This window comes from Chionomys nivalis, chromosome 23 (genome assembly GCF_950005125.1).
Source record: "Chionomys nivalis chromosome 23, mChiNiv1.1, whole genome shotgun sequence".
Taxonomy (NCBI): Eukaryota; Metazoa; Chordata; class Mammalia; order Rodentia; family Cricetidae; genus Chionomys; species Chionomys nivalis.
Window position 1 is genome coordinate 13080148 of NC_080108.1, and position 25947 is coordinate 13106094.

At 40.3% G+C, this 25947-nt stretch overlaps 1 protein-coding gene across 11 annotated transcripts in view; it reads left to right on the top strand.

Moving 5' to 3' along the window:
- Positions 1-25947, top strand: part of Cpeb1 (cytoplasmic polyadenylation element binding protein 1) — an 88515-nt gene that overhangs the window by 35546 nt on the left and 27022 nt on the right. Inside the window, exon 1 of one of the 11 annotated variants that reach the window (XM_057755938.1) lies at positions 25693-25757. The exons of 9 other annotated variants lie outside the window; for them this stretch is intronic. In XM_057755938.1, coding sequence (XP_057611921.1) covers positions 25748-25757 — 10 coding nt within the window. In that variant the 5' untranslated portion in view covers positions 25693-25747. Of the gene's footprint in view, positions 1-25692; positions 25758-25947 lie in introns of those variants that run through there. One more of the 11 variants, XM_057755939.1, reaches the window with a different exon arrangement.

Sequence of the window (25947 nt, forward strand, 5' to 3'; positions counted from 1 at the left end):
GGCATGGTGGTGTTGTACTTCTATAATCCCAACACTTGGGAGGTTGAGACAGGAAAATCAAGAGTTAAAGACTGACCTGAACTACATTAACCTTCTACCTTGGTTAGATGAAAGAATCTCAGGCATTGAAGATATGATAGAGGAAATAGATTCATCGGTCAAAGAAAATATTAAATCTAACAAAAGCTTATACAAAATGGAGATCCAGTCTCCAGGAATCTCAGAATGAGACTGTAAGTTGTCTCTTTTCTTTTCTTTGAGGTTTTCTCTGACCATGGCAAAGTTTTCCTGATTACCACTGACTGGTTGGCATAGAAAAAGCAAGTTTCTCCTAAGGTCATGCAAAAATCTTTCCTGTTTTGTAAAAAGGTCTAACTTCTTCCAGTTCTATTAAACTGTACTGTCTACGAGGGAGCCAACTTGGCTCTTTAGCCTGGAAATAGAATTCTCCAAACTGCCTAGAACTAAATATGTCTGGGAGCGTCAGAGGTGACACAGTTTTAATTAAACTGTTAATCCAGACAAGCAGTAATTTGAGGACATGTTGCAGGTACCTTGTCTTTGGCAGAATGACTTACCACTAGCAGGGCATTCATAAAATTGTAATTCCTGAAAATGCATTTCTAGCCAGTCTTCTTCACAACCTCATTTACTGAGAGCCTCATTGTTCTGCCCTGGATGCGGACAAAAGAGAACAGGTTCACCTGAAAGATAGCTTCCCACAGTCGTTTTTTCTGAATTCTCATGTCCCAAGTTTCAGGCTATTGGGGCATGTGTATCACAGGTTAGCAAACTCTGTATCTTTAAGGGGTCCAAGATCCAAGTTATTGTCCATCTGTCATCATCCTCGGTGGCCTTTTTAAAAAGGATGATACCATCTACTTTGGCACTAGTTGGGATAGTGAAGATGAGTGGGCAGAGTTGCTTCCAGACATGTTCCAGGGTCCAAGTAGAATGGTTCAGAGGTGGGAGATGGCAGGATTCCTTTCGTAGTCCAGTCAGTGGCCTGATAAGCTTGACTTGAGAAGGCAGAAGACAGTTGAAATAGCTCAAACTGGAGAGGATAGGAGGTGGTCTCCCAAACATATTTCAAAAGGAGTAAGCCCCTTCCAGTAACAAGTACTATGGGTTCTGAGAAGGACAAAGAGAGGAGCAACACAATTTTCCACTAGTTTCCAGGACCAGTTTGCTCAGTCTCCTTAAGAGTTCTATACATCCTTTCTATCTGACCTGAGCTCTGTGGCCTATATGCCCAGTGTAATTTACAATTAATACTTAAAAATCTTTGTCAGATTTTGAGACATTTTGGCCATGGACACTGGGCCAGTGTCAAACTCGAAAACTAGGGCCAGTCCAAATGTAGGAATTATTTTCTGAAGAAGTTCCTTAGTAACTGCTGGCACAGTCTCTTCAGGTAGGGTAGGCCTCCACTCATCCTGAGATGGAATCTGCAAACACAGGCAAATATTGTAGCCCAAAGCACCAGGCCAGATTTCAGTAAAGTCCACCTCCCAGTGCTCCCCAGGCCTATTTCCTATTGTAAATTCTTTCTTTCCTCTTTGGGGTTTACCTGACCACAGGTGGCGCATCTAAAAGAGGTGTTATTCCCAAATTTGTAACATAATATCTGGATCTGCAGTGTCTGTGGCCCCTAGGTGGGTGGCTCTGTGCAGATGGGTAACCAGTAACCTTTCCAGACTTGCAGGAAAGAAGGATCTGCATCTGGCAGCATCCACCATCCTTTGTGGCCAGTCTTGTTTCTCTGTCATGGGGTACATTCCAGGCAGTCCAGTAAACTGTGCTCTGGTAGGGTTACCAAGACTTGGACAGAGCCCACTGGTTCTAAGACCACTTCCTGGGTTGCCAGATCAGCTTCTTTTTTGGTCTGGCTTTTGGGAATCTCCCTTTTTGGTGTGATTTACAATGGATAATGGCCACCCTCTTGAGTAACCAGATAGCTTCCAAAAGGGCTGATGTCTTCTCTATGTTTTATTTCTTTTCCTGCTAAGGTTAGTAATCCACTTTCCCTGTATAGAGCCCCATGGACATGGGCCATGGTGAAAGCATATCGGCAGTCAGTGTCGTAACCTTGTCTTTCCCCCAGCTGAGTGCTTTAATCAAAGTTAAAACTCAGCTCCTAAAGTTGAAGTTACCCTGCTCAAAGATTGTGCTCTTTTCGTGAGTCACCGCTGCTGCCCCTGCATACCTGATCCCATCTAGGATGAAACTGTGCTCATTTGATAATACCTCATCTAATGTCACCAATGGGATGTCATTCAGATCGTGCCTAGTAAACTGGGTCAGGTCAGTCACCTCAAGACAGACAGTTGTGTAAGGGACCCTCGGAGTCATCATCTGGCAGGAGACTGGCAGGGTTGAAAGGGCTGATATCTTTTGGAACCAAATGCAGGGTTGATCCAGGAGCAGGGCTTAGTATTAGATCACCCAGGAGTTAGCTATCCATCTCTCAGGTGCTCCCCTCAAGAAGGCCTCAACAGAGTGCGGGGCCGTCAGGAACAGTTCATGATCTAAAGTTAATTTGACAGCTCTTTGTACCAGCAGGGCAGTGGCAACTATGGCTCTTGCACATACTGGCCATGCAGCTGTGACCAGATTAAGTCTCTAAAGTAGATATGCCACTGGTCTTTTCCAGAATCTCAGGGCTTTATGAGGACTCCTAGGCAGTGCCTGTGGAGTCATCTTTGTACAAGTGGAAAGGGTTTGTTGTAATGTCTGGGAGAGCCAGGACTGGTGTGGACAGCAGGGCTTTTTTTCAAGACCTTGAAGGCCCCTCTACTCAGTTTTAGTTCATCCCAAAGGCTGTGTACCACTGGTGAGTCCCTGAGCTCCTTCTCCTAGTTTATTTCTCCTCCCTTCTCTCTTGCCTGTTTCCCCAGAGGAACAGCCACCTCTTAGAGTTCCCTGTCTTTCTTTGGCTGAATCCCAGCTGTTGTTAGCTTTTTGAGCAGTTTCCGAAAGCTGAGATAAACTCATCCCTTCAAATCCCTGTGACTTCTGGATTTTTCTCCTTGTGTCTGAGGCTGACTATACATACAACAAAGGCAACATTAGTGGCTTGTTGATTTGGGGGAGGGGCATTTGGGCCTATGGGAGTTAATACCCAACCTGTCCCACAGAGCTTTTCCAGAAACCTAGAGGATGATGCATGAAGTCCTTAAGTAACCTGGCATGCCTACCTGCGATACACTGGCAGGTTTTATGACTGCTACTTTTAATTCTTCCAATAATGATTGGCCAAAAAAGGCATCTAGTGTCCTCTTACCATAAAATAACTTCCAACAGGCTGATGAGGGCCTGAAACTTCTAAGAAAATGGAGGGTTTGGGGGCCTTCGAATTATACAAGTCACTGGTAGAAAGACATAAACCATGAATGGGGAAAAAATTAAACTTCTTCCAACCACCCAGCATACACACACACACACACACACACCTTATTCCTCCCATTTTAGATCTGTTTCTCTAACCAACAGAAACACAGGAAGACATAGTCATACAGACACATAGTAAAGATAACCAGGGATGGCCACTACAGATTCATATACCCAAACAGAACAAGGGATTGCAGTGATGTCTCATACAGATCCCAGACATAGGATCTGTGGTCATGTCTGCCCTTCTCTCTTGTGTCCTAACCAGATGGCGCCTCTTAGAGACCAAACTTACTTCTGGAGGTTTTCACACCAGACAACTTTTGATTTACTTTTGTTTTCTTTTGGGTAGAGGTGTTAGGGTGCCCCAAAGCACTTACTAGTGATGAGAGGATTTTTCTGGGGTCCTAGAAGATCTCAAGATGCACACCCCCTAAGCGTCCTCACTAGCTGGTGCACACTTCCCTGCTCTTGGGGGTACTAAGATCCAGAAGGGCCAGGGTCCAGTCTCTGGGAATCTCACTGGTGATGACCACTCACAGTTTATAGTCAATCAGAAGTCCTTATTCCAGCCAAGTGTGACGACCCTCAGATGTTTGGGAACCCAGTGTTAGAACAAGAGGCTTTTAAAGGCAAAAGTCACATCCTGGTTTCTTGCTTTGCAGCTGCAGAGGAAGGTTTGAACAACCAAGCAGTTTAACAGAAACGATAAATTAGCTGGGGCATCCTGACCTCAACTTCTAGATTAAGAGTTAGGTAATTTTCTACAAGATTCTCCATTAAAAAGCTCAAACTCTAGTTAAACTTGAAATGGCTTCAAGATGGAAGAGCCCCTGTGCTCTTTCACCCTTTCACAGTAGTTGGTTTGAGTGTGCAAATATGAAACCCATGGATAAAGAGAGCCAACTGTTATACCTCCTTCCAACAGTGCCACACTGAAGTTTCAGAATTTAAACCACTAGCCCCAGCCCACAGATAGCAGAAACTGGTGAACGTATTTCATATAAAGTATTTTTATCTTAGGAATAGGAGTATTTTGCCTGGGTTGGTGGTTTGAATAGGAATGGCCTCCATAGGCTCATATATTTGAATGAGGAAATGACACTCTGAGGAGGTGTGTCCTTGTTGGAGTAAGTGTCACTGGGAGTGGGCTGCTGGGTTTCAAATGCTCAAGTGAGACCTAGTGTCTCTCTTTCCTGCTGCATGCCTATCCAGATGTAGAACTCTCAGCTCCTTCTTCAGCACCATGTCTTCCTGTGTGCTGCAATACTTCCCACCATGAAAATGGACTAAACCTCTGAATCTATAAGCCAGTCCCAATTATATGTTCTCCTTTGTAAGAGTTGCTCTGGTCATATTTCTTCACAGCAATAGACACCCTAACTAAGCCTGCATGTGTATCTGAGTACCACTTTTCCATTGCAACTCTAAATATTCTTTGTTTACTCTGTATATTTTGTGTTTTATTATGTGGCAAGGGGGCCTTTGGGGGGACATCCAGTCTATTTGGTGTTCTGTAAGCTTCTTGTATTTTCATAGGCGTATCCTTCTTTAGTTTGGGAAAGTTTTCTTCTATGATTTTGTTGAATATATTTTCTGTGTCTTTGAGTTGGACTTCTCCTGCTATCCCTATTATTCTTAGGTTTGGTCTTTTCATGGTGTTCCATATATCCTGGATACTAGTATTAAGCTTTTGTTGGATTTAGCATTTTCTTTGACTGATGAATCTATTTTCTTCGTTTTATCTTCAATGCCTGAAATTCTCTCTTCCATCTCTTGTATTTTGTTGTTTATGCTTGAATTTGTGGTTCCTGATCATTTAACCAAATTTTTCATTGTCAGAATTCCCTTGGTTTGTGATTTTGTAATGTCTCTATTTCGGTTTTCAAATCTCAAGTCATTTCTTTTATCCGTTTGTTTTTTCTTGGTTTTCTTTAAGGGTTTTGTTGATTTCTTCCAGCTTTTGTTTGTCTTTTCCTCCACTTTAAGTAAATTTTTCACTTCCTCTTTAAGGACCTTAATCATTTTCATAAAGTCATTTTCTTCTGCTTCTTCTGGGTTGGGATGTTTAGAACCTGCTGTTTAGAACCACTAGTTTCTGGTGGTACTGTATTGCTCATTGTGTTGTTGAATGTATTCTTGCCTTGTTGTCTACCCATCCCTTCTTCCAGTCAGTATAGATGGAGCCTGTGCTTCAGGGGGTTCTTCTTCCTCCAATTGGTGTAGCTGAGTGGCTCTGTTGAAGTTCCTTCAGATACAGGCAGAACAGACCTCTAGTGATCAGTCCTTCAGGTGCAGGCAGGCCCAAGGCTCAAATGTCACTCCTTGAGGTGGAGGTAGGGTCACTGTTCTGGTTGCTCACCGCTTCTTGGCAGGTCGATCACTTGGGTCTCCTCTCAAAATTTTCTTTTTTGAGACAGGGTTTCTCTGTTAAACAGTCCTATCCTGTAGTAAGAGCTGCGGGCTGTGTCCTGCCACCCAGCTAGCTTTACACCCGAAATAACAACACACAAATTGTATTCTTTGAAACACTGCTTGGCCCATTAGCTCTAGCCTCTTACTGGCTAATTCTCACGTCTTGATTAACCCATTTCTAATAATCTGTGTAGCACCACGAGGTGGTAGCTTACCAGGAAGATCTTAACCTGCGTCCATCTTGGAGAGGAGAGCTATAGTGTCTGTCTTACTGCCTTCTTCCTCCCAGCATTCTGTTCGGTCTACTCCACCTATCTAAATTCTACCCTATCAGGCCAAGCAGTTTTCTTTATTAATTAACCAATGAAAGCAACAGATAGATAGAAGACACTCCCACATCACTATCCTGTAACTCACTCTGTAAGTTTGACTTTCTTAAAGCAAAAGTATTTTATAGTTGCTGTTTTTTTAATTTTTTAAAAGATTTATTTTACATGCACAAGTGTTCTACCTGCATATATCCCTGCACACCAGAAGATGGCACCAGATCCATTATACATGGTTGTGAGCCACCATGTGGTTGCTGAGAATTGAACTGTGGGAGAACAGCCAGCACTGGAGAGATGGCTCAGCTATTAAAGGCTAGACTCACAGCCAGAACATAGTTGATATTTTAACACTTGTGTCAGCAACCAATGATGACCATACCTGGATGTATCAATATATTATGGATTAACACCAGTTTCCTATCCTTCTCCTTTGTTTACTGATGTAATGTTGTAAAAATAAGCTTTCACTAACTGATTGGTTAACCTAAAAATAATCACTTAGGAAAGACAGTTAAATGGTTGATTATTCTTGTTTACTTTCTTTCATAATACTGAGCTAATTTCTCCAAAGTTTACCAGTGTGTTTTCTAGTATCATCATGGCCTAATGAATTCAATGTGTTTGGCTGTGTCTTGATCCATTGCAATCACCCATTTTTGTCCACATGGTCCTATCCTTGAATAGCTGATTTTCTTCATATTTAGTGGAGTGACTAATTTTTGAAAATCCATTAAGATGTAGATAAGTGGAATTCTCATTTATTCCTAATGTAGAATGTTTCATGTGATTTGGAAAACTATATAGAAGTAGTCAAAAAGTCAAATGTAAGTTATCAAAAGACCTAAAAATTGACTTCAGTCTATATCTTTTTTTTAAAGTATTTTATTGCCTTTTATTTTTTCATTTTAATTCTATCTTCCATCTCAACGTCCTTATACTTTTCTGTTATTCTATTCCATTTTCTTTCTTCCAGTCACATGAAATTACCTGTTCTAAAAGCTAATTTATCTGTTCTTTATTTTATTTTATTTTTTTATTTTATTCTTTTTTAATTAAAATTTCCGCAGTCTATATCTTAAATAAAAATAGGGACTGAAGAGGTGACTCAGTAGTCAAGAGCACCTACTGTTCTTTCAGAGGACACATGTTCAGTTCCAGCACCCACACCGAATGGCTTACAGAATCAGGGGATCCAATCAATGCCTTTATAGGTCCTTGCATGCATATGCATACACATGCATGCATATGCATACACATGCATGTACATGCATACACATGCATGTGCGTATGTATACACACACACAAATTATAAAAGTGAATCTTTTTGAAAATCTTTAAAAGCAAATTTAGGTTCCAGGGCTAGAGACTTAGTTTGGTAGCAAGGCTGCTTGCTCGCATGTGTGAGACATTGGACTCAGTCCCAAGCATTGTAAAGAATTCATCATAGCTCTAGGTAAAAGCTTATAAACAGACTTTTGGATAGGATTTTTCATACTGTTTCAGATGTAGGGACAATCAGTGAGTGGATAGACAAAAGGTGTTGATACAGTGGACCACATTACTGAGCAATAAAGAAGAATGAAGTTCTAATTGATACTGCAATATGTATGTGCCTTGAAAACAAACTTTTTAAGGGCCATGTAATTTTCTTTTTATTTGGTTGGTTGTTTTTGTTTTTTTGAGACAGGGTTTTTTTGTCTGTCCAGGAACTTGCTCTGTAGACTAGACCGACCAGACTAACCTTGAACTCAGAGATCTGCCTGCCTGCCTCCTAAGTGCTAGCATGAAAGGCAGGTGACACCACCACCTGACTTAAAAGGCCATATATTGTAGGGTTCCATTTTTGTGAGTGTCCAGAAGAGGCTGGATTGATTTATTTGATTTGACTAGTGACTGCTCAGAGATAGGAGGGGACATAGAGGAATAGGAAGAACTTTCAGACAGTTTCTTTTGAGAATGATAGAATGTTTTTTTTAATTTAGTATTATGACACTCTGGATATACTAAAAACCACTGACTTATATAACAGGCTTGTTTATTTTAGTGTATATATGTAAATTTTTTTGAAATGGTTCTCCATGTCTCCCAGACTGATTTGAAATTGTGGGGTCAGGTGATCCTTCCAAGTAGGAGTACATCAAGAGTAGGTTACCATGCCTGGATTAATTGTGTAACAGAAATGGATTGATGTGACTAAAAAGGAAAAAAAAATAATTACAGTGTACTTCAGAGGGCCACCAACTTTCTTAAATTACAGTAGCGTTCTTGAGAATAAGACTAACAACCATGTTTAAAAACACACATGAAGAGACAATTCTTTAGTTGACACATAATAATCAAGTTGTTCTGGATGCTGTGACTACAGATGTGAACAGATAGCCCAGCATCTGCGCTCTTGGAGAAAAGCTATGAATAGGATGTGTGTGGGTTCAGAAGGCTGGTAGAGAGGGTGGTACAAACAAGACATTTCAGATTATTCCAAATAGTTTGAAAATTTAACAGTGGGGCCAGATAGGGACTGACTGGGACAGAGGTTCAGTAATTATATCATCTGCACAGGTTGGGATGGATGAATTCAGGGAAGAACCCCCTCGCCCCGCTCTGAGAAAGTGACATTTGAGGTGATAACCAGGGTCACAGTTCAGTCTTGTAAAGACGTGTTTTGTTGAGATTGAGACAGAATCTCCCTGTATAGCTAGATTGGCTTGTAATTCACTGTTAGCCCAAGCTGGTCTGAAACTCAGGATGCTCCTGCCTTAACTTTCAGTGTTCTGGGATCATAGGCATGTGACATTATGTCCAGCTAGAGACTGTTCTTAGACAAGGATGAGGGCAAAACAGCAAGCTTCCAGTTAGCATGTATTTGGTGATGAAAACCATTTTAAGGGAAATAATTACTTCAGTTTTTCACCTTTGATCATATTGTGACAAACGTTGTATTAGGTGAATTATTGTTAGCGTTTGAGTTTATTTAGGAATGAATGTTTGTTTTTTATTTGGGTGGTGTACTGCTGGAGATAGGGAGTTAGAACTGACTCTACTACTGAACCACACCCTGAACTCTGCAAGAGATTAGAGTATCGCAACTACTATGCTAAGGTTACGCTGTTTCTCTCCCCCACCTCTAAAAAACAGGGTTTCTCTGTGTAGCCCTAGCTGTTCTGGAACTTGCTCTATACATCAGCCTGGCCTTGAACCCACAGAGATGCATCTGCCTTTACTAAATACTAGGATTGAAGATGTGCACCACCACTTCAAGCAGCTTCAAATTTTTTTCTAAAAACATTTCTCTCTCTTTTTTTTTGTTTTGTTTTGTTTTTCAAGACAGGGTTTCTCTGTGGTTTTGGAGCCTGTCCTGGAACTAGCTCTTGTAGACCAGGCTGGTCTCGAACTCACAGAGATCCGCCTGCCTCTGCCTCCCAAGTGCTGGGATTAAAGGTGTGCGCCACCACCGCCCGGCTAAAAACATTTCTCTAAACATTTACTGAAATGTTATCTTTTCTGTCCCTTCCACAGTTTGATGGTGCTGCCTCAACACATATGTAGTGAAGAAAATTATCAAATGACTCTTCACCACTGAATGTTGGAACTATAATTTTTACATCTTGATAAAGTAAAGTTCTCATTTTGATTTCCATTTCCTTAATAAGTGGAGCAGCTTTCTTTAAGCTATTGGTCTTTTCAGTCTCTTCCCTTGGCACAGGAAAGCCACTAGGCCATCTGAAAAAAAAGCCTTAAAAATTCTTGTGATCGCTTCTTTTGTTTAAGAAATTAAGAGATAGACAGATTTTAATTTATTGTTACCTAGTTCCCAGTAAGTAAGATACTCTAGAACTGTGGCAAAGCCAGCTTACATAACCATATGTCTTTTACTGATAAATTGAACTTTTTTAACACACAAATTCTGGCTAGGAATGATAATTGTGTATTAATACTTGTATTATTCTGTCCCTAAGTATAAAGATGTACTCACAAGCATACCTCTCATTTAGAATAGCTATGAAACCAGTTTGAACCAGTATCTTTAGTTTCTTTCCTAACGAACAGAAAAATTCAAAGCTGTAAATTATAGAATTCAGTTTTATGTAGATTAATTGAGGGTTTTTTTTTTTGTCTCACAGCATTTTGGTACTCTGAACAAAATGTTACTGAAGTAACTTTGTTCTAACTAAACCCCCAGAGAAATTATTAATAACTGTGTAATAAAGCCAGTATACTAAGAACTTATACAAATAATAGTTCTACAGTTTTAAATATTGCTAGTACTTAGGAAATATAATTAAGTTGTTTTGAGGTGTAAGTTTAGAGTGTAGTGCTCATTCTTTACAGAGGACAGTAAATGCTGACTTTGCTGTAAATGAAAGAATATAAGATTTAAATTCATGATTAAAGAAAATAGGGCAAAGAGTATGGCTCCTGGCTGTTGTTGTATTCTATTTGGAAAAAACAATATTTTGATCATTTCATAATCAAGAGCAGGATAAATTACACTAACAGGATATCTGAAAAACATGCTTACCTGGAGAATTTGAACCCCCTTTATTCTAGTCCAAGAACTTTCTGTGTTTTTTCTCTAGTTTCTCGTCTCTTCTAACACTTCACTCCATTTGTGTGACGGTTTGGTTTGTCTCTATCATAGAACTTGTAAATCAGTGAAATCAAGACTTGAAGCTGTTTTTCCTCCGTCCATTTGCTTTCCTAATGCCTAATACACAAAACCAAGTCATTAGAATCTTTTTTAACCTGTCATGTTCATGGAACTTAAAGTTGAGTAATACCAGTGTTAAAAAAAATACAAAGAGGGGCTGGAGAGGTGGCTCAGTATAATTAAAGAGCCTTCATTGGCCGCTTTCCCAGAGGACATGGGTTCAAGTCCCAGCGTGCACATGGCAGCTCACACGTAAGTAACTCTAGTTCCATGAGATCTGACACTCACACAGACATACATGCAGGCAAAACAGCAGTACACATAAAAATAAGAGAATGAAAGGTGCATATGTTTAATCTGAGCACTTGGGAGGCAGAGGCAGGTGAATCTCTGTGAGTTCAAGGCCAGCCTGGTCTATAGAGCAAGTTTCAGGATAGCCAAGGTACACAGAGAAACCCTGTCTCAAAAAACTGAAAAAGAAAAAAAAAGATATCTTCTCCATGGGTTTGTAAGTTCTTTATTCCTCTTAAACCTACAAAGTTAGGTTTTTGGTTTTTTTTTCCCTCATTATGAAACTGAAGACTGATGGTTTTTATTTCATTTCTAAAGCCTTGGTCTGTGTGGCACCATCACCATCTGCTGGACTATCAGAGTTGTGCACTACAAAAACTTGATCATGCCTTAATCACTTTTGAATTACTTGTGTACCAGTTTTGAACAATAGATCTTTTACTTCATTTGAAGAATGAATGAGTGCAGTTATAGATGAGGAGGCCATGCAGAGGGGTAAGAGTGAAGGCTTCAAGTCAGTACTAAGCATGATATTTAAGGTTTTTCCTATTTGTTGGGCAATTTAGTACATTTTTGAGAGGATATTTAATTTCTAGAGGATTCAGAAAATCTATAGGAAATTATTACAAGAGTGGATATGGTGGAGCACACCTTTAATTTCAGCACTTGAGAGGCAGAGGCAGGTGGATCTCTGTAGGTGTAGAGGCCAGCCTGATCTATATAGACCCTGTCTCAAAAAAATTAGTATGTCGGACGGTGGTGGCATCTGTTAATCCCAGCACTCGGGAGGCAGACAGGTGTATATCTGAGTTTGAGGCACAAAATAAGTGTAAAACAAGGATAGTTTTCTTCATCGTAATGATAGAAATTTAAATGAAAAATTATTCTATGCTCTAGGGCAAGACCTTAGAAACAGACACATAAATGTGTTATCTATGAAGAAACTATTCTGAAGGATAAAAATTAGTGTTTAAGTGGAAAATCTTCTGCTTCTGGGACGGGAAGGATTACTTTTGGAGACTTGGATCCTAAAATGATTAAGGGCACAGAGTCAAACCAGTTTGTTTAACCAAAAACCTGGCTTGGCTTTAATCCCAGCACTCGGGAGGCAGAGGCAGGTGGATCTCTGAGTTCGAGACCAGCCTGGTCTACAAGAGCTAGTTCCAGGACAGGCTCCAAAGCTACAGAGAAACCCTGTCTTGAAAAACCAAAAAAAAAAAAAAAAAAAACCTGGCTTGGTACTCTGTTTCCACCCTTTAGTCTCAGATCAGATGTTCAGTTAGGATCTCCACAAAACATATTTAGGGACTTTTTTCCTCGACTTGTTAAGTGGTCATCTGTGAGCCTGTGAGTTTTTTAGAATGTTGCCAAGAGGCATTCTTAGGTAGGGGAAAAGGATTGAGTATCTGGGATCTCAAAAGGAAACCTGTTGGCCCAAATGGAGTAAACAACGTCTGAGAACACCTAGAAAAGGGTGCCCCGACTTGGGAGAGTGACCTCTGTAAGCAAGAACCTGGAAGCATTCCTCTTTCGGTCATATGCCTGCCGTCTTAGTTAGAACTGTGAAAAAACACTGTAACCAAAAGCAAACCGTGGGGAAGAAAAGGTTTGTTTTCTGTCAGCTTACACAACTCTAGGTCACACACCATCATTGAGGGAGTCTCAGGGAAGGAACTCAAGGCGGGAACCTTGGGCGTAGGAAATGAAGCAAAGGCCATGGAAGAGTACAGCTCATTGACGTACTCAACTTGCTTTCTTCTAACATCCAAGACCACCTGACCAGGAGTGGTATCACCAACAACGGGTTGGGCTTCCCACATCAATGACTTAAGAAAATGCACTACAGGCAATCAGATGAAAACATTTTCTCATTTGTGTTTAGTTTGTGTCAAGTTGACCAAAAAACAAACAAACAAAAAACAACAACAAAAAGCTAATGAGGACAACTGTCAAGTTCAGTATGTCTTAGACTTTCAGTACAATGATGGTGATTCTAATCATGTTCAGGCCACATTTCCCAGGGCCACTGAACCCCCAGTTCTTGGAGTACTTACTATACTTGGAGCATCGTGAAATAGGGCTTTAGTACTTGGATCCCTGGGGGATACAGCTCAGTTTTTTCTTACTCATTTTCTTCTCAGTGGATTTTTATTCCCTCATTTACAAAATAAGGATATGCCTCTCCTTTTTTAACCCATTTCACAAAAATTATGTTAATTGGGATAAAAGTGAATTTGATTTCTTGTTATCAAGAGCTAAAACATTAGAAAACTGGGAAATCTTTGCATTCTGCCTTGAGTGATCTACTTTCTGTTTTGAGAATAGTGTATTTTTTTCTGTCTTCCCAAGATGCAATAAGAAGGATAACAGAATAACAGGACTGAGTCTACATACACTAACAGAGAGCCTACATTTCCCAAACTTTCCTACAGCTTAGAGATGGCTGCAGCTTCTAGATTTCTTCCTAGCAGAGCTGCTTATTCTTCTAGGCTTTGTTCTGCTTTCCTATGGAGTGAGGTTTTAATATCAAACTTGCAAACCATCTAAGATAGTTCATTCATGGAATTCAGCAAGCTTTATTTATTAAAACATCACTACATTACCCCTTTTGTCTAAAATAAAAAGGACTAATAAAAACTATACAATAAGTATAATAATTTATACGATATATAAAGGCAGTAAACACATTGACAATTTCTTGTTCATTTGCACTTGACTAATTCATAGAAAATACTCTATATCTATCCTATTTTGTGAGTCCAAAGGACAGCTCAGCTATTCTGAAGTATTATGTTTAAGAGAAAACTAGTTTCTTCATTGCTCTAGTCATTGAGATTTATTTAGTCAGATAAACCTCATAAAAGAGTAACAGGCCTAAAGTAAAAACCTCTAGTTGACATTATGCTGTAAAAAGCCCACAAGTCAATCACTTTGATGTTAATTATGAACAGACAATCAGGATCACCAGGTACTTAGGAAAGCTACATCTCAGAGATAAGACCAAGGCAGAAAAGAAGGAGAAAATGCTTTCTGAGGCATGTTATCAGGGAAAATTTCAGAGTTAAAAAGTTTTATTTTTTGTTTGAAATTTGGTGTAATCAAATTTTTATTGTGATCCTAATTTCATTTTGTCATTTAAATCTCATGTAAAATTTAAAATCTCATTTTAATATGGACTTTTCTGCAAATGCTGAAAGAAAAATTCAGTTTTACTTAGAGGATGTTAAATCTGAGCACCTTACCCTATTTAGTAAGAAATTCTTTAGTAATGTTGATTGTTAAAGTTTTTGTTTAAAATAGACCAAAAATCGAAAGACATCTATGTAACTACTACTGTCTCCCAGTATTTCTCTAACATACAGATTTTATCTACATGGAATCTTTCAGACTGTACTATGCATTAAATTCCCTATTTCTCTTCCTTTTTCTGTAATTAATTTTGAAGTTTGTATGACATTCAGCTATGTAAATAGATGCATTATAGGAGCATTATATACATGAATAAAATAAATATTAAAACTAATTGAATTCTTGGTATGACAGGATAGATTTAATGCAAAGCTCCATGGGGATCTGAGTGAAGAAGAGAAAACTGCTGCTAATACCCTAATAAAATAGATATGACCAGGATATGTTAGGAGAATGGCCCTGAACCTTAGAAAGTGCCACAGACTAGGAGACAGGAGTATGTGTTGGAGATTGGATTGATTGGTGCCAACAGCTCTAGATTTGGATTCTACCTCTACCTTTGGTAGCACTGTCATTTCTGTTTACTCTGGGCCTTGTTCTCTCCAGTGAAGAGGACATTTGTCCAGGTGGTGTTTCAGTTCTTGTAGTACTCTTCTTTGTGTCTCTGTTACCTGGTCCTAGAAATTTAAGGACTTTGATTCCCAGAGATTTTTGCTCTGTATGTACTGTTTGCTTGGTTGATCAGTTTTTATTAAAGGGCCTTAATTTTTAGATTCAAGGAATAGCTTTTTTTTGATACTTTATGTGGTAGCTTGTGCTATGTGTTTACTTCTCAGTTTTCCTCTTTTTTAACTTTTATTGATTCTTTGTGGATTTCACATCATTCATTTTGATCCCACTTTTATCTCCCTGTTTCTCAAATGTGCCCTCTGCCCTTGTAACCCACCCCCCAAAAAACAAAACCAAATTCAAAAGAAAAACCAAAAGCCTAACAAAACAAAAACACAATAAAGACAATAAAGAAGAATCTTGTCGTGGAAGCTGTAGTGTGGCCTCATGAGTTACACAGTTTACCCTTCCATCCATACATCTTTATTTGTAAATGTTCACTGTTAGGAGTCATTGGTCTGGCTCCAGGCCTCTGGTTTCTGCTACACCACCGTTATTGGGCTCTCATTAGGGCTCCTCTTAGTTATCCTTTTGTTGTCCTGTGTCATGGAAATCCTGCTGTTTTGGATCTGTAGGTCCATCCCTACACATGCTCTAACAGTTTGTAGATGAGATGGATGTTGGGGTGGGCTAACTCACAGCCCTGGTTCTGGGCCTGGGTGGTAGCTGGGTTGGGCAGGTTGCCAGCTTTCCCTCATGGTCACTGCCCAGATGAACACTGCAGTACTGCCTCTGCTAGCTCACCCAATGCAGCCTACAGCAAAGAACTGGGCAAGTTCTCCTGCCCTTGGTCCCTCAGATCCTGTCCCACTCACTCTTATCTCCAGAGCCAGCTCTACTGTTTTGCCCAGGCACGGTGCAGGGCCCTCTCTCCTGATCGTTGTAGGTGGTGTACAAGGAGGGAGGCGGTGGGAGCCAGCTGACTTTTTTTACAATATCCAGCAAGGGGCAGGACTAGTGAAGGGCAGGACTGACTCAGCACAGCCTGGTTCCAATGTTCCCTGTGCTAATACTGGCCATGGACATCACATCAGACCCAGACATGGCCCTTGGCAGTAGCTTGGATCCAGATGCCATCATGACCCTGGTGGCAGCACAGGCCCCTCAGATCAGTACCCCAAGGCCCACAGCAGCATGGCCTCCAGGGCATCAACATGGTCCTAGGTTCTTAGCTTTCTTCTTAGTATGAGATGAAGACTTGTAGTAGAACAGGTACATTTCCAGAGACAAGATTAGGGAGCAGCTAGGAAAGAGCTTTCTAAGTAAAATGTTAGTAGAGTGACCATGTCTCTCAGTTTATCTCACACAGATCATTTTGAAAGTCATAGAAGTATTAATATCTCCATTTCCTTTTTAAGTGCCCTGATGTGGGTAATCAGCTATATGGTTATTGTAGGGGTCAAATACTTTGTGCTAAACACTGTACTAGATAATTTCTTTGGTTTGCACAAAACATCTGAAAGGATAGCTGCTCTTGCCACTTTATAGAACAGTATTCTGAAAGAGTTTTGATAAGGTCACATGATGGTAGACCTAATGACCAGGCAAGATCTGTCAGTCCGCCAGAGTTGCTTGATTTCTGGGTATGACCTCCATTTTTTCTTTTCAAAATGGAATTTTTCTGTGTAATCCTAACTGTCCTAGAACTTGGTCTGTAGACCAGGTTGGCCTTAAATTCAGGGATCCACTTGCCTCTGCTTCTCTAGTGCTGGGATTAAGGTTATACATCACAACACATGGTCTAGCCTTCATTTTTTTAATCTAGTAAAAAAATTCTATAGTGGTAGTATCATAGTTAGGGTTCCTATTACTGTGAAAAGATATCATGACCACAGCAACTCTTATGGGAAATATTTAATTGGAGTGTCTTACAGTTCAGAGGTTTATTTAGTCCATTATCATCATGGCAGGATATAGCAGCATGTAGGCAGACATGGTGCTGGAGAAATTGAGAGTCCTATATCTTAATCTTCAGGAGACAGGAGGTGAACTGAACGTCACACTGAGTGTAACTTGAGCAAAGGAGACCTCCAAGCCCACCCCCACAGAGACACACTTCTTCTAACAAGTCCACATCTACTCCAACAAAGCCATTCCTCTAATAGGGCCACTCACTGTGAACTTATTGGGGGCCAGTTTACATCCAAACTACCACAGGCAGTAAAACTTATGTTGAAGAAACCATGAGTTAGAGTGTCTGAAAAAAAGTGAGACTTCTAGGGATGGGGTTAAAAGTTTGCCGCGTGTAGCTCTCCATACTCTGGGTTCATATAGCTCTTAGAACCTTTGGTGGTTTTGCAGGACCTGTTGCTCATGGCTGAGGTCTTTTTGGGTGGGGGAATAAGTAGTTCTATTGATCAGTATTACCCAGATTTTCATTCCATAGATTTCAGGTGGGTCCTGAAATTTAGTATTTAAACAGGTTCCTAGTATTTCTGATAGTATATATTTGCTGAAATTACTGACCCACCGTACTGGGTAGCAAGAGCATAGCTGCTGAATACATATCCTTGCCTGAGGTGCAAAGTATCTATCTATACATAGATTCTCTAATTTTAGACATGGAAAGAAAATGGCTACTTCTGGACAGTAGATGCCTTTCAGTTAGGGTAGAAAGGGATAGAGACAAGAATAGGTATTTTAATGTGAATTGTTCTTAAAGGTTGATTATATTTTATTTAGGGTTTTTGTTTGTTTTTGAGAAAGGGTAGCCCTGTCTGTCCTGGAACTCACTATGTAGACCAGGCCAGTCTCAAACACATCCACTCACCTCTGCCTCCTGAGTGTGAGATTAAAGGATTGCATCATCATGCCTGGCTTATTTTGTGTTTTGAAGTTCTTTTCTTCATATATGTATGTGCATATTCAAGACAAACTTCTTCCTACACCTCCAAGACATGCCCTAACACATCCCCTTCATATTTTGTTTTTTGCTTTTTTCCCTTCCTGTAAACCAGAGTCTAATTAGTGCTGCCTGTTGAAATAGTAACTGGTCTTGTTGGCTTGATCTTGTATGATTAGCCTTAATTATAGTGAGTTCATTAGTCAGTTGTCATGTCCAGCAAACATTTCACAGTACTCCTCTCCATTTTCTGACTTATATTCTTTCTTTGGTGTTCCTGAGCCTTGAGAAGGAGATATTGATGTAGATATTCCATTGAGGGCCTAGCATTTGGACCCTTGCATTAACTGCTGCACACTACAGAAGATTCTCTGGTCAAGGTTGAAAGCAGCTCTTATGTTTATAACATAACATTTAGAAAGCAGTTTGACAGCATGTCCATTGAGCAACGTTAGTGGATTTCCTCCTAGAGCCCATGACTTCTCAAATCATGAGCTTCAGAACAGGTTTAGAGTACCAGGTATGAATTCCCACCTATGGCACAGACATTAGATCCAATCAAAGTGATTGGTTACCCCATGTGGTGGTTTGAATAGTAATGGCCCCCATAGGCTTTAAATTTATGATCATTAAGAAGTGGTGCTACTTGAGAGGGATTGGAGGTGTAACTTTGATGCAGGAAGTGTGTCATTGGGGGGTCAGCTTTGGAGTTTCAAAAGCTCAAGCCAAGCCCAATGTCTCTTCTGCTGTCTTCAGATGCAGATAGAGAGCTCTCAGCTACCATGTCTGACTTCATGCCACTATGCTCTCCCCCATGATGATAATGGACTAAATCTCTGAAACCATAAGCAAGTTCCCAATTGAATGCTTTATGAGAGCTGCCACAGTCATGTTGTCTCTTCACAACAGTAGAACAGTGGCTAAGACAAGTGTATTATCTTACAAAATACTAGGTTTCTGTAAGAGTTTATCATAAATTCTTAGTTTTTGGTTACCCCTTCCAATATCTATGTAACCTCTGTGCTCCTATTTTACCAATGGGTATGTCTTGCTTGGCAGGTTGGTATTACAACATTCAGGGTTCACCACTGGCTAAGACCATGGATGAATTTTCTCCCCTAGTGGCTTGGATAGCAACATTAAGTACTTTGAGGACTAGCCAGTGAGAAGTTTTTAGGTCAGTTCCAGCTTGACTTCTGTACTGCTGTAACCAAAGTGTGTTGTATCTCCAGCAAGAAAGAGTATTATTAGCTAGTTAAGGTGGGCAACCAAGAGCAGTGGTTTAAAAAAAAAACAAAAAAACAAAAACAAAAACAAAAAAACCTGTGTTGTTTTGGGAGCCTATTTAACCAATAACTGGTAAGAAAGTGTTGAAACTGGCACTAAAATTTTCATTTAATAACTCATGTCTTCTAGTGGATGCATGGTCTACCCATGTGTTCCAACTCCTTATTTTTATATTACATTTTAAATTTAGTTTACAAAGCAGTGTGTTCCCAAGAGTGGAGAGATGGCTCATAGCACACTGTCTACTCTTCCAAATGATTTGCGTTTGAGTCCCAGCACCCACATATGGAAAAACAAACCATAACTCCAGTTCCAGAGGCTCTCATGCTCTCTTCTGGCCTCTTGTGGTACCAAGTATCCACATGGGCATACAAAATACCCATACACATAAAATAAAATCTTAAAGAAATGTGATGATTTGAATAAGAATGACCTTCATAGGCCCATAAATTTGAATATTTTGTCACCAGAGAGTAGAACAGTTTGAAAGGATTAGAAAAATTAGGAGGAGCTGGAGAGATGACACAGTGGTTAAGAGCACTGTCTGCTCTTCCAGAGGTCCTGAGTTAATTCCCAGCAACTACATGGTGGCTCACAACAATCTATAATATGATCTGGTGCCTTCTTTTGGCATATAAGTATACATGCAGAGCACTCATAAATCAGTATAAATTAAAATTTAAAAAAAGATAAAGAAGTGTGGCCTTGTTTGCTTCAAAAGCCCAAGCCAGGCCCAGTATCTCTCTTTTTCTTCCTGTGGATCAGGATTATTAGATGCTATCCTTAGCTATTTCTACAGCATACTCCTGCCTGCTGCCGTGCTTTCTGCCATGATAATAATGGACTAAGCCTGTAAGCAAGCCCTCAATTAAATGCCTTCTTTTATAAGAGTTGCCTTGGTCATGCTGTGTTGTAAGGAGGTCGCTTGTTTATTTCCCGACTGCTCACACAGAAACCATATTATTTGCAATACTTTTTGGTCAATAGCTTAAGTGTATTTCTAGCTAACTCACATCCTAAGCTAATCCATCTCTATTAATCTGTGTATTGCCACATGGCTGGGGCTTACTGGGTAAAGTTCTGTCTGGAGGTGGGGATGGCTACGTGGCTTCTCTTTGACTCCACCTCCTTTCTCTCAGCATTCAGCCTAGTTTTCCCCACCTAAGTTCTACCTTGCTGTAGGCCAAGCCAGTTTCTTTATTCATAAACCAATAAAAGCAACACACAGAAGGACCTCTCTCCCACACCATTTCCCCTTTTCTTTTTAAACAAAAAGGAAGGCTTTAACTTTAACATAGTAAAATTACACATAACAAAACCAGGTATCAAGAATTATAGTTACAACATTTACATCTACTTTTTTATCATAATTGAGGAAAACTATAACTATTCAACTCTATCAAAGACTCCAGAAGGATATAGTGTTACCTAAGTAAACAGGAAGTGCACTGTAAACAACTTCCAAAACTCTAGAATTGACAGAGACTTACTTCTTGCTGCCTAGACACTCACCCAAAGTTCTTCTGTACCATTGGGGCATCTAGCTTCAGCCTACAGGCCCATATAGTATCCAGCAGACTTTTTTGTGAAGCAGAAAATTTCAAAGACATTTCAGCCCATATTGGCAGTTTGGCATTCACTTTTGTTCTGTGTCCTGTAGAATGTCTGGCAGTCTCTTTCATGAAGCAGGAACCCTGAAGGATGTCTCACCTTCTTTAGGCAACTTCAGCAGTCATTTTTCTTTGGGTCCTGCATATCCAGTTCATCAAGCAGTCCAGGCAAGAGGAGTTTTCTGCCCAAATGGCCAACAAACTCCATAAGGAGCCTCTTCAATGCCCATTATCTTATTGAAGTAGTTGGTGCTGCCAGGAGCAGATGTGTCTCACTGTCATGAAAAGTCCTAAGTTCTTAAACATTTTAAATGCCATATTCTGTAGTCTTTGAAAGGTTTGAAGATTATCTACCTGAAATCTCTCTATATATCTAGAAAACCTAACATGACTACAAGCCCTGACTATTATAAATAAGTATCTATTAACCTATATGTCTTAATTATATATTACATTTCTAAATGAGCTGGACAAACACAATACCTTAATCAAGATCAGAAATACATGTAACAAAATTGACCCTAAATTTGTATCAATAGAGCAAGATCCATACCAATGAAAATCTCTATAGCATATCCCCCTTTAAATATAAACAAACATTTATAAACAATATTTGGGAATATGGGCATAGTTCCCTCCAAACTGCTTTCTGCTGTTTGTTGGGCAAAGTAATTTTGGGAGGTGTTTACAGCAACCTTTCAGCGGGGGGTGTCTTGGTCCATCAAACACTGGCAAGCTTTTTCAGGGGTAGAATTTGGAATGGGAAATCCCAACATCCTAACCTTTGTGGGTATATATGGACAGCAGTAGAGCTTCCACCTAAACACGTAAGTGTTCCCTTTCCCCACATCTTTGTCAGCACTTACTTGATTTCTTGGTGATAGTCATTCTGGCTGGAGTTAGATAGAATTTCAAAGTAGTTTTAATTTGTGTTTCCCTGGTGACTAATGATGTTGAACATTTTTAAAAAATACTTATTAAGTTCGAGACCAGCCTGGTCTACAGAGCTAGTTCCAGGACAGGCTCCAAAGCCACAGAGAAACCCTGTCTCGAAAAAAAACCAAAAAAAAAAAAAAAAAAAAAAAAATACTTATTAGATGATGGGTGCAGTGTCATACAACTTTAATTCTATCGCTTGGGGTAGAGACAGGTTAACCTTGGTGAGTTTGAGCTTCGTCTACAAGCAAGTTCCAGGCCAACCAGGGCTGTACAGTGAGACCGTGTCCCAAAAATCAAACAAAGATAAACCAAAATATTATAAAACACAGAAATGTCTATTAACCATTTGTATTTCTTCTTTGGGATCTCTGTTCAGTTCTATGACCCATTTTTTTGATTGAGTTATTTTCTTGGTATTTCTTGAGTTCTTTGTATGTTCTAAATACTTAATCTTCTTCTATCAGATACATAAGCTGGCATTCTCTGGGCTGACTCTTCACTTAAATGAGAGTTTCCTTTGATAAACAAAAACTGGTGAGTTTCATGAAGTTTTAATTGTTGATTACATGACTGTATTTCTTGAGCAATCACTGTGCTATCCTGAAAACCCTTAAAAGTGTACTCTATGCTTTTTCCTCTTGCAGCTTTTGATCTTAAGTTGAGGTTCTTGATCCATTTGTAGTTGCTTTTGTTCTTGTACATGTATAAATTCATTTTTCCCGGTGCCATTTTTGAAGATAGTGTCTTTAGTGTGTATTTTTGACATCTTTATCAAAAATCAGGTGGCCTTGTATCTGTGTTCTGTATTATTTTTTTTGATCAATATGTCTTTTGATTACTGTAGCTCTGTAGTATGATGAGATCAGGTGTGGTGATATTTTTAGCAGCATTATTTTTTGCTCAGGCTTGTTTTTCCTCTCTAGGATCTCTTGTGATTCCACATGAACTTAAAGATTGCTCTATTTTTGTGAAGAATGCCACTAGATTTTTTTTATTGGAATTGCTGTCAGTCTATAGGTTTCTTTTAGTAAGTAAGCCATTTTCACAATATTGATTTTTTTTTTCTAGTTCATGAGCATGGGATATGTTTCCATCTTCTGATTCTTCCTCAATTTCTTTCAGAGTTTAATAGTTATTATTTATGTGAGGTAGGGAGGAGAGAAATGACTTTTATATTCTTGATAGGTTTCTAACAAGTTTTTTGTTGTTGTTATTATTGTTATTTCTTTGTTTTTCAAGGCAGGGTTTAATCTGTGTAGTCCAGGCTTTCCTGTAACTCCCTTTGTAGACCAGGCTGGCCTCAAACTCACAAAGATCCACCTGCTTCTGCTTTTGAGTGCTAGGATTAAAGGTGTGTGCCACCATGCTTGGCTAGCAAGTTATTTTTTAAAGATTATCATGAGTTAGATTATTCCCCTTTGCCTTTCCATTTTCATTGGTATCTAGGAAGACTGATGATTTTGTATGTTAATTTTGTATATTACCACTCTGCTGCAAGTATTTGTCAGTTCTAAGAGTTTTCTGGTGGAGTCTTTTGGATCGCATATGGAACCTTAACATCTACAAGTAGTGCTGCTTTGACTTCCTATTTTGTCCCCTTTATTTCCTTGTCTTCTGCTCTAGCTAAGACTGCTAGCACTGCCCTGGATGAGAACAAAGCAGTTAAACATCCTTTTCTTGTTCCTGACTTCAGTGGACATGCGTGGGTTTTCCCCCATTTCACATAATGTTGGCTATAGTTCTTTCTACTTTTAGCTCGCTTGGTCTCTCTCTGTGTCTGTCTGTCTCTCTCTGTTTTTTGAGGCAGGGTTGCTTTGTGTAGCCCTGACTGTCCTGGACCTCACTCTGTAGATCATGCTGGTCTCAAACTCAGGTCTGCCTGCCTCTGCCTTTCCTAGTGCTCTGAGTTTCTTTGGGACTGTTAACATGAAGAGATGTTGAATATTGTCAAATTCCTTTTCTTCATCCATTGGGGTGACTAGGTGATTTTTATGTAATTTATAGTATTCACTGATTTAACCGTATTAGAGTATCTCCAGAATAAACCCAATCTGATATTTTCTTGAAGTCAGTTTGTACCTTTATCATATATGTGTGTGTTCATTTATGTATGTGTATATCACATATAATAATGGCACACATGTGGAGATCAGAGGACAACTGTGTGAGTCAGTTCTCTCTACTTTGTAGGTCTTGGAAATTGAACCCGGTCATCAGGTTTGGTGGTAGTTGCTTTTATCCATTGAGCCATCTCGTTGACCCAGGTGTAGCTGGCTTAAAAGGAAAAATTTTATTTTTGTAATTAAAACATGAGTTAGTTTAAAAGTACAGCCTTAGCTTGAGGGAAGGGTAGACATGGGGAACCAGAGGCTAGTGTTTGGGGTAGGGACAGCTCTAGTGTGGGTCAGTATGTACAGTGATGAGAATACAGCTTTGACACGTAGACACAGGAAGCAAGCAGGATATCTACAGCCAGACAGGAAAATGTGGATGGGTGACACAGCAGCACAGCTGTATAAAGAATCCTCCAAAGGAAGGAGTCCCTCCCACAGGCCTTAGCCTAAGTACACTCAGAGTGTGCTGCAGAAGGCTGTCACCAGACATCCCCTATGTTAACTAACCCCACTGTCCTAACTGCCTCAGAATCTACCAGGACCAGTGCCAAGTTGGGATGTTTCCTACTACCTGCTTACTTTTCTGTGCAACACGGGAAAGAATAAGCAGATGGAGTGCTGCCAGCCAGCCTTATAGAGGGGGAAGCAGCTTTGACCCTTCTGAGAAAGAAGACATTGGGAAAATACTGATGTGGAAGGATGGATACATTGGGAAAGAGGAAATGACAGAAGCTCAAATAACTGAATTTTGTTGCGATAGCTGGTAGAGCTCAGGGGGTCATTGAAATGGGTTCTTCATCCTGGGCAGCACTTCTGAAGAAAGCATAGCAGTTAAGGATGTCAGTGATACGCATAGCTTGCCATCACCCTGAGGGATCCTGAAAAGACAAATATAGCCAGATAATGTGAACTCTTGAGTGTTGACTACTGATTGAGCAGAACAATAGTTCAATAACAATAGCCAGGCAGTGCTAGCACTTGCCTTTAATCCCAGCTCTCAGGAGGCAGAGGCAGGCGGATCTCTGTGAGTTCGAGGCCAGCCTGGTCTACAAGAGCTAGTTCCAGGACAAGAACCAAAAAGCTACGGAGAAACCCTGTCTCAAAAATTCAAAAAAAAAAAAAAATGGTTCTGAGATTGTTTCTCTTACTGTGATTTGTCGGATACTACTTTGGGAGTGTTTCCTCTGTTTGTTCCTTTAGTTGCAAGGGAGAAAGGAAGAGTTGGGCCCTAATGTCCACTGTGGCTAATATCTATCCTGTTGGTGTATAAGAGAGCCTGGGTAAAATAGATTATCCAGATCGCCCTCTGATAAGTGAGCTATGGGCCAGACCCTGTGAGCTGTACCTGGAACTGCCTGATAAACCACGATCCCCTCCCTCCCCAAGCTGTCCCCTTTTATCTTTGATAAGCTGCTCCAGACAATCCCAGAGCACCAGGTGTTGTTCCCCAGGGTCCAAATATACATTGTTTTTCTGATGGTTATCTCATTCCTCAGTCATAAACACTGCTATGTCAGGGTGCTGCTCAGAGGCCACTTGGAGCACATAGATCCTATTTATTTACTTATTTATTTTTGTTAGCAGAATTCGGAAGCTTCACATTGGGCTGCAAAGCCAGGGTTTGAGCCAGCAGCTGGAGAGAGTCCAGGACTGGAGTGTTTGGGGATTTGGGGTGGAGAGCAGAGGGAGAGAGGGAGTGGCAGGAGGGCAGAACAGTACAAGCAAGCAATCCACATTGCTTTGCCTTTAGCTTTGCTATCAGCAGAGTAGACTTCAGTTGTGCTAGAGGACCACCTGGCCACCATTGCCGAGACTGGAGGGAGGGCGCTGCCTTACAACCCTGAATTAACCATATTGCACCGGACTATTCCAAGTAGCTCCCGTTCTATCTTTCCCTTGAAGGCAAGTCTCCTCCCAGTCCCCTCCTGCTCCTCCCCCGTTCTGTGAGAGATGATGCGGTTCTCCATCGCTAGGCTCTGCCGACTGATGTCACTGGCAGCGGGAAGCATCAGCAGCCTGATCACATGCTACCTAGTCTGTAATGCAGATGGGATAGGGGTGTGTGGGGGGGGAAGGGGCTATATGGCAACTATTCTTGTTTGAACGCCTGCAGAAGTACATAGGCAGCAGCCGCAGCATCCAGCCAGCTTGGATGTCTTGCCTCTGAACCTGGGGGAAACTATTATTGGTGATATTTATTGTTGATTGTGTTGAGGGGAAACAA